This window comes from Plasmodium sp. gorilla clade G2 (genome assembly GCF_900097015.1).
Source record: "Plasmodium sp. gorilla clade G2 genome assembly, contig: PADLG01_00_41, whole genome shotgun sequence".
In the NCBI taxonomy this organism is placed as follows: domain Eukaryota; phylum Apicomplexa; class Aconoidasida; order Haemosporida; family Plasmodiidae; genus Plasmodium; species Plasmodium adleri (nom. inval.).
Genome location: NW_021628891.1, coordinates 1 through 10,000, shown reverse-complemented (window position 1 = coordinate 10,000; position 10,000 = coordinate 1). Strand labels below are relative to the sequence as shown.

The 10,000-nt window shown below is 19.2% G+C and overlaps 2 protein-coding genes across 2 annotated transcripts; one reads left to right on the top strand and one right to left on the bottom strand.

The window, feature by feature from the left end:
- Positions 1-1,932: 1,932 nt before the first annotated feature.
- Positions 1,933-2,760, top strand: PADL01_0028500 (40S ribosomal protein S8e, putative; the record flags this gene model as incomplete). Its single annotated transcript, XM_028680524.1, has 2 exons — positions 1,933-2,267; positions 2,439-2,760. The coding sequence occupies 2 exons, from the start codon at positions 1,933-1,935 to the stop codon at positions 2,758-2,760; spliced, it is 657 nt and encodes a 218-aa protein (XP_028541302.1).
- Positions 2,761-3,355: 595 nt separating this feature from the next.
- PADL01_0028400 (conserved Plasmodium protein, unknown function) lies at positions 3,356-9,415 on the bottom strand (the record flags this gene model as incomplete). The annotated part of the gene is made up of 3 exons (XM_028680523.1): positions 3,356-3,552; positions 3,751-9,083; positions 9,216-9,415. The coding sequence occupies 3 exons, from the start codon at positions 9,413-9,415 to the stop codon at positions 3,356-3,358; spliced, it is 5,730 nt and encodes a 1,909-aa protein (XP_028541301.1).
- Between the last annotated feature and the right edge of the window lie 585 nt (positions 9,416-10,000).

Below are 10,000 nucleotides of genomic sequence, written 5' to 3'. Positions count from 1 at the left end.
GTTTGTTTATTTAATCTGCTTATATATTCTATAACAAGATTAAAGAACAAAATAAACACATAAACACTACTTCAATAGGAATAATATAAATTTTATATTATTTATATGTGTTTATTTTTATATGTGGTAAAAAAAAAAAAATATATTTATGTATACTCAAGTAATGATAATATTTTTATGATGCCTGTATCATACTTTGTATTTCTTATATATAATAATAACATATGAGAATAAAATAATGATTACATTTTTTCCCTATCCCTTTTTTTTTTTTTTTTTTTTTTTTGTTCACATAAGAATATTAGTATTTCCAAGTATTTATTATACTTAAAATATATATACATATAAAGATATATAAAAAATGGAGATTAAATAAAAGTTTAAAAATGTAAATTATATTTTATATATAATAAAATATCACGAAATATTATAACAAAAATATAATAGAACCATTGCCTAAAAAAATATGAAAAAAAAAAAAAAAAAAAAATGATAAAAAAAATTAAATTAAATTAAATTAAATATATTTATTTATAATAATATATAATTAAAAAGAGGTTGCATTTTTTTTTTTTTTTCCTTAATATTATATATATTAATATGTATTATTTTCATTTAATATATATATATATATATATATAATAGTATATGATATTATATATGGCTTACAGTATTTATTATAACCCCCCCAAGTTACCACTAACGGTATTTTATATAAATATATATATATATATATATATTATATATATATATATATATTATATATATATATATATATTATATATATATATATATATAATATTAGAAAATATTTATTATATATATATATTATAATATTTAATAATTCAAGCCCATTGTTCTTAATATGTGACTCAATAATTTTCTATACACTTCAAAATTATGAATAAAAATTGACATATATTAATATAATATGAATACTTTTTCCCATTTTTTACCTATATAAAATTTATATATATATATATATATATATAATACATTTTTTTTTTTTTTTTTTCTAAATAATTCAATAAATATATTATATATATATATAATATTAATAATACTATAATAATCTTATGATGATAACATATATATTATCACTTATTTTTTCTTTCGGATTTATATAAGTATTTACATACATATAATATATATATATATTTCATATATATAAAAAGTCATTAATAAAAAAGAAAAAAATTAAAAGAGAAATTTTGTTGTAACATTTTTATTTATAGTACTAAATTTTATAAGTCATGAAATAATAATATATATTATTAAAAATATATGTATAAATATTATTATATATATATATATAATATTTATTTTTTTTTTTTTTTAAGGGATTTATTATTATTATTATTTTTATAAGAATTAATTTTTTTTATAAAAATATTTATTATATTATATATATATATATAAAAAAAAGAAATAAAAGATTGTATTATATAAATATTATATATTATTATAAATTATAAAATTACACTTTCTTTTTAAAACATTAAAATAAGGTAAATTAAAAAAAAAAAAAAATATTTATATATATAAATAAAAATAATGTTATGTAATGAAATAATTTATGAATGGGGAAAATAGAAATGTCAGTTATTATTTTATGTGATCTTATTTGAAAAATATAAATATTATATATATAAGTGTTTTTATTATATATATATTAAGAGAAAAAAAAATAAATAAGATAATATAAATATATATATACATATATAATATATTCAATTAATTAATATATATATATATATATATATATATTTTATGTATTATATAAATATACATTATATTTTGTGAAAATCCCATCATCATAATATATATATATATATATATATATATATATATATATATATTTATTATATATTTATTTTCTCATATATTCTTCATTTTATATTATATTATATTATTCATTTTATTTATATCCAGATGGGTATCAGTCGTGATGGAAGACACAAGCTTCGCTTGACAGGTGGAAAAAAAAAGATCCACAAGAAAAAAAGAAAATATGAATTAGGAAGGCCTCCTTCAAATACCAAATTAGGTAGCAGACAAGTACATGTAGTTAGAGGAAGAGGAAGAAATTACAAATATCGTGCTATTAAATTAGATTCTGGAAGTTTTTCATGGCCTACCTTTGGTATATCTAAGAATACAAGAATTATTGATGTTGTTTATAATGCATCTAACAACGAACTTGTAAGAACAAAAACACTCGTCAAAAATTGTATAGTCGTGATAGATTCCCACCCATTCACAACATGGTAATAATATAAATAAAAAAAAAAAAAAAAATATATATATATAAATATATGTATATATATATATATATATATATATATATATTTATTTATTTAATCATTCTTTTCATTTTTATCTTTTATTTCTCATTTATTCTTAAAACACTCCAATTTTTTGCACATTATATTTTGTAGGTATGAGAACACCTTTGGCACAACCCTTGGAAAAAAAAAGAAAGAAAAGAAAGAAGAAGATAATAAGGAAGAAAATAAACAAGAAGTAGAAAATAACGAAGAAGCTGCAAAGGAAGAAACAACAAAAACATATGGTGTTATTAAAAAAATAGGTAAATCCAAAACTATTGATCCTTTATTACTTGAACAGTTTAAACAAGGAAGAGTCTTAGCATGTATTAGTAGCAGACCAGGTCAATGTGGAAAAGCAGATGGTTATATTATTGAAGGAGATGAATTATTATTTTATAAACGTAAAATGGATAAGAAAAAGAGAAGTTAAACAGTTTGTACGTTTATTTATTTTATGCATATATATATATATAACTCTTCTACTTTAAAAAAAGAAAAAAATAAACCTCCACAAATATAAAAATAAATAACATATATATATATATATATATATATTTATTTATTTATATTTTTTATTATTATTATTTTTTTTTTTTTTTTTTTTTTTTTTTATTAATTAATAATATGATATAATATCTTGTATGTTATTTACATACAAAAACACATATATATATCAATTAAACTTTCCTTTTGTATATAAGAATATACAATATTTTTAATATCAAAAAATATATATATTAAAATAATTAAGCAATACTATACATGTCTTATAACATATTAGTATATAAAATATATAATGAATAGGACATAAGATATTATCGAAAGAGAAGAATATTTTTTTTATAAGAAAAGAGTGTTTAAAAGGTTATTACAAAATGAATAAAATATATATTAATATATATGACTATATATTTGTTAAAAAAAAAAAAAATATAAAATAGTAGGGTTCACATAAAACAATAACAAATAATCATACAAACATATATACATATATATATATATATTTATATATGTGTGTGTTTTATTTAATAAGGTTGTGCAATAATTTCCAACTCTGAGGAAGATTCATCATCTTCATCTTGTAGTTCAATTTCTTTATTTTCATCACCCCATAAATTAAATATATCTTCGTTGACAGATTTTATTTTTTTCATCTTTGAAATAACACTTAAGGAAAAATTCTTAAATGTAAATTCTTCATAATTTTTGAACTCCAAGCCATCTAAAAAAAAAAATAAAATAATAAATAAATAAATGAATAAATAAATAAATAAATAAATAAACACATACATACATATATATATATATATATATATATATATATATATATATATATATATATATATATATATATACATATATACATTTGTTGAGAATTATTATTTTTTTTTAATAATTCACAATTTACTATTCAACTTACTAAAAAAGTGTATGTTTAAGGTACTGAAGACACCAGAATTGTCAATAGCAAAACTATTATCTGCAAAAAATGTGGAGTATTTCTTTGATTGAACATTTTTTACAAGTACCTTTGGAATAGCTCTAATTTTATTTAACGGTGGGATTTGTGGTCCTACTGTAGCTACATGTCCAACAAAAATACAATTTGAAAAATAAGCAGAAGATGATAGGATAGGTTTCCATATATGTAAACAATCATTTACATTTTTTAAAGAATAATCTTCATGCCATAATAAAAGATATTTTTTTGGATGTGGAAATAATAAATTTAACATATCATTTCCTGATGTACTTGTATACATACTATTAATAGTGATATCAGTCATTTCAATAATTGGAAAGGAATTAATATTATTATAAATATTATTATTTATATTCATATTGCTATTATTATTACTATTATTATTATTCATATCATACATATTATTTGATGCATAATGACCGCATACAATTTTATGCTTATTCTTACTCATAATTCCTCTATCCTTTGGATCTACATTTTCTGCTTCATATATATAAAACATATTCTCATTATAAGACATATTACTCATATTGTTTTGTTCATTTGTGTTAGTTAATAGGTCTATTTCATTTTTATTATTATGTGTTTTATTTTGAAATGTATAAAACATATCACTTATAATATCATTTGTAGATGATTTCTTTATATAATCATATTGACTATTAATAATATTATTCTTATTCATCATATTCATATTGTTATCCTTATTGAGTTGTTCATTTTTAGTAACATTATATGATAAAGAATTTATATTATTCATACTATATATACTATTTTTATTATTCATATCTGTCATATCGTTATGTATTCTCTGGTGAGCTATTTTGCCTGACCATACTAATTTCATATGTGTATGTTCTGTTAATGTAAATCTAAAATTCTTTAAATATTTTTCTATATCTCTTATAAGATAATTATGATGATGATCCATATAATTATTATTATTATTATTATTATTATATCGTTTATTTTGAATACCTAAATTTTTTTGTTTATTTGATATATTATTATTTAAATAATCTGTATCATCTTGTAACATACTTGGATGTTTCTTCCCTTTTAAAAGTTTATTCTTTTTATTTCTTTTATTTTCTATTGGATTAAGAAATAAACATAATTCATGCAGAGTTATATTTTTTCCTAATACATCAAATAATATATGAATAGAATTTTTATCCTTTATATTTAAATAATCCAACACTATTCTTATATCTTCTATAGTACATATATAATTTAAATCCTTTTCAAATATTTTTTGTAATGTTAAATTCTTTTCTTTTAAACTTTGTCTTACCCTCTCTTGAATAACTTTAAATGCATATATATCACCGTTACCTTCAAATAATTTTTTCTCTAAAACTTCTAGATGTAATTTATTTGGAAGATAAAAATTCTTTTCCATATTTTTAAGACCACCATTTTGATTTTCTTTCATAAGTCTTCTTATTAAATATAATTCATTGAAATAATTAAAACGATGTTTAGGTGGATTGAAATTTAAATATTGTAATAATAAATTCACATGTGCATCAATAAATTTACGATCAGAATTAAAAAATTTACAAACACTATAAACAATTTGTATTTGTCTAGATAAATATTTTCTTAAATTATTCTTATCACTAATTTCTATAGGAGTAAACCAAAAATTATAATTATAAATATTTATATTAATATTATTACAACTAACTAATATATTATCACCACAACCTTTAATATTTAGAATATCCATAATATTCTTATTATAAGTATTTTTTCTCTCTTTTATATTATTTTCTTTCTTATCTATATTATTATTATTATTATTATTATTATTATTATCTTCAACCTTATTTTTATTATTTATTCTATCCATATTTCCTGAAAAAAAATTATCAATACTATCATTTTCATTTGTTTTATCAATACCTAAATTTATACTAGAAATATTTTCATGTAAGCCCCATGGATCATTCAAAAAATTATCATCACTCATATTATCATTTATAATATGTCCATCGATATCGTTACAAATGTGTTTACTCCTCAAAACATCATCATCATTATTTTTGGTGTTATTATTTTTTTGGTTTTTTTCATCTATTATATCAAATATGTTCATATTTTCTTTCTCCATATTATTCTCAACAGTAAGCATTTTCTTTTTAATATGATCATGATTCTTTTGACTCACATTAATATCTTCATTTTCATAATTATACATATATTTTGTTTCTTCTTTATTATGAGCATGGCCTGTAATATTCTTAAAATAAGCTTCATATATCTTTTGAATGTTCGATTTTTTATGTATATGATATCTCAATGTCTCTGCTTCTTGTAAGCTTACTATAATATATTTTTTATTACTATTACTAAAATATAATTCTAATTCATTCAAAATGTGAGTAAAATTTATAAATGGATTATTATTAACATTTTTATTCTTATCTAAATAATTTCTTATAATATTAGATAAATCATAAGAATATTTAAAGGGATTAATATCTAATATATTTAACATTTCTTCAATATTATCACTTTCATGTAATATATTCCAAATATTTTTCAGTATATCTCTTTCTGCATATACATCATAATTATTATTCATATAATTATTACTACTATTATTATTGCTTATATTACTAACACTATTTATATTTTTAGCACTATTCATATTATTAATATTTATCTTACTTTCAATATTATTATCATCCCCATTACTGTTATATACACACTCTATTACTACCAATACATTCTTCAATTTTTTTACCCTTTTAGTATTTATAATTTCATTATTTATAAAATTTTTAGATACATATACATAAGAAGGAAAGTTCAAATATATATCATTCACACACATTTTATTCAAAGGAATAAATAATGGGCCATCATCTCTTAATTTTTTAAACGTTTCATTTATTTTATTATTCATAAAATTTTTTGTACTTTTATTATTAATATGATCTTTATCTGGCATACCATATAAATCAATATTAATATCATCAACAGTCCAATGATATAATTTATATTCATCTTTTTTATATTTTATATTTTTTTTTTTTGGATCATCAACAATTTTTTCTTCTTCTTTTTCTTTTTCTTTCTCTTTTTCTTTCTCTTTCTCTTTTTCTTTCTCTTTTTCCTTTTCTTTTTCCTTTTCTTTTTCTTGTTCATTTTCCATACTAAATAAATGATTATCTGCATTACTATTATTATCATCATCATCATCATCATTATTATTATTATAAATACCACAACTATTCTCAGATGTTTTGATCAATGTTTTTTTCTTGTTTAATATCATGTTGTCTTTTTTAATTTTTTTGAGTTTATTAAACAAATCTAATATTACTTGTGATACATTGATTTTTAAAAAATCTTTCTTAGGAAAGAATGCATCAAAATACATATAAATAGTTTTATTAGAAAAGTCATAATGTAAACAGAAATATTTATATATAATATGTTGTATATATAATTCATCTTGTGGTGTAAATATTTTATGAAATTTTTCTATCAGTTGGACTATGCATAAGAGTGAATTATTTTTAGATGGTACTTGTGTTTGAATATCGAAATCTATACTAGTATTGAATATATCTAGATATTCTTTATAACTTATAACACCTATATTTATATAATTATCAATTAATGTTTTTATACTTTTCTTTTTTATTAAATTTACAATTCCATGTACACATAATAATTCACATTGTTTTATATTATTATTAATATTATTTAAAATTAAAAAATGTGTTAATTCTTTTAATACATTTTCTTTTGTCTCATTATCTAAAAAGATACTATTATAACAATCAATCATATAAAGCATATTTTCTTCATCAATATAATCATTATTTAATATATATTCATAGTTATTATTATTTGTATTTTCATATGTATTAAATAATTCAAAATGATTTTTATCATTATCGATATTATCAATATTATTATCATAACTACTATTACTACTATTATAAGTATCATTGCTATCACTACTATCTGTACTGCTAAAGAGAATAGGATCTGAATCAGAACCTGATTTACTATCATCACTATAATTTTTATTACACATTTTTATTATGACCTTTTTAGACTTTTGGAATTTTTTCATAACATTCATCTTCTTCCTCTTGATGATGTTATCACTCTTATTAATATTATTATTATGATTTTTTTTTCTTTTTTCATTTGTATTGTTGCTGTTCATATAATATGAATATATTAACTCATTAAACAAATTCGTATTTATATTCATCAATTTTACAAGACATAGTGGTATTAAGAAAAATATTTTTTGATTCATTCCTATAGATCTCAATCTAAAAACGCCTTGACTAAATGATGATATATCGTTTCCTATATTTACAGTTACTAAACTATTTGCATTTATATATTGTTTTATATCCTGACCAAAAGTATTTATATGATCAAAATATATAAAACGTCTTTTTATTGAAACATAACAATCTTGAAGAGGAATTATTTCAACACTGAAGTTGAGATTGTCTTCTATCTTTGAGTTCCAGTTTTTTGATCTTCTAGATCTTCTTGATTTTACTTTCTTTTTATATAAATATTTCTCCTTAATATTATTAGACCTAGTTTCATTACCTTCACTTTTGACATCATATCCCTTCTTCAACAATTCAGGATTTACTAACATCTCCTCATTATCACCTTTTATTTTTTTTTTTTTTTCTGTTCTTTTTGGTTTTTTTAGATGTCTCCTTTTTTCTAAAGGCAACATACACATGTGCTTACCATTATCTATATATATACAACAATCGATATAATCAAGAAACTGTAATATATAATAAGCAACTTTCTTTGGAGATATATTATTAATTAAATAACCTGTGTCTATTAAACTATTAAATTTGATTTTGGAATATCGTAAACTTTTTAATATTTGAATAGGTGAAAATTTGGAAGGCAAAAATATAAAATTAACAATATTAGTATCATTAATAATATTCAATATAGAACCTATAGTTCTCTTTTCATATTTACATTTACGTATTTCTTCTGGTAATATATCATTACTAGTACCACTATATCCTAATACATATTTAAATAAAACATTATTTGTAAAATCTTGTGAATTGGATGATAATTGTTTTTCGGTATGTTTAATATATTTTTCTAATATAATTCCTAATAAGAAATAACTTATTAATAATGGATTCATTCTTATTAAATTGTATAGATTATATAATGTTTCACTATCATTTAAATTTATTTTATCAATATTATCTACATAATTTCCTAATTTGTTTTTTTCTTTTCTTTTCTTCTTTTTATATTATTATCATAATCAAAAAATTACTATTATTAATATATTTCTTAGTCTTCAAAATTTTAGCACCACTACTTTCGATAATTTCTTTATATAAAGTATACATGTTTTTTATTTCAACATATGTTTGTTGGGGTTTATTATTTTGATCAATATTGCAATGATATTCATTCCTTTTTTTTTTCGTCTATTTTTATTTTTTTTCTCATCATTTTTAAATGTACCCCCATAATAATTTAAATTATTCTTATTATTATTATAATTATTATAATTATTATTTTTTTCATTTGATAATGTATCATTGTTTACTTCATTTTTCATGTCCCTATTTATCTTTAATTCCTTTCCAATGTGTATATTTTTTTTTACACAATTTGGTGGAATAATTCTCTCATCAGAATTTTCTAAATTTTTTTGGACCCTCACCTTTTATATTATCAACTGAACTATAAAATGAAGAGGATGATAATGTACCACTTTGTATATTAGAAGAATAATTTTCTTTTCCATCCATATATTGTTCATTCATATATTCTTTATTTTTCGAATCATTAACGTGATTTATACCCTTTGACATATAATATTCTGAGACCTTATCCTTTTTATGAGAAATATATTTTTTCGTAGATATATCCTCTTCTGATAGATCACTACTCGAATGAGAAGATTGACATGAATGATTATGAGTTATATGATTATCTATAGTTGTATCTGATGTATGATCTGATGTATGATCTGATGTGTGATCTGATGTATGATCTGATGTATGATCTGATGATGATCTGATGTGTTATCTGATGTATGATCTGATGTGATGATCTGATGTATGATCTGATGATGTATCATTTTTTATATGCTCATTATCCTTTTCCAATGAATAATTATACAAAATATTTTTAAGAGAAA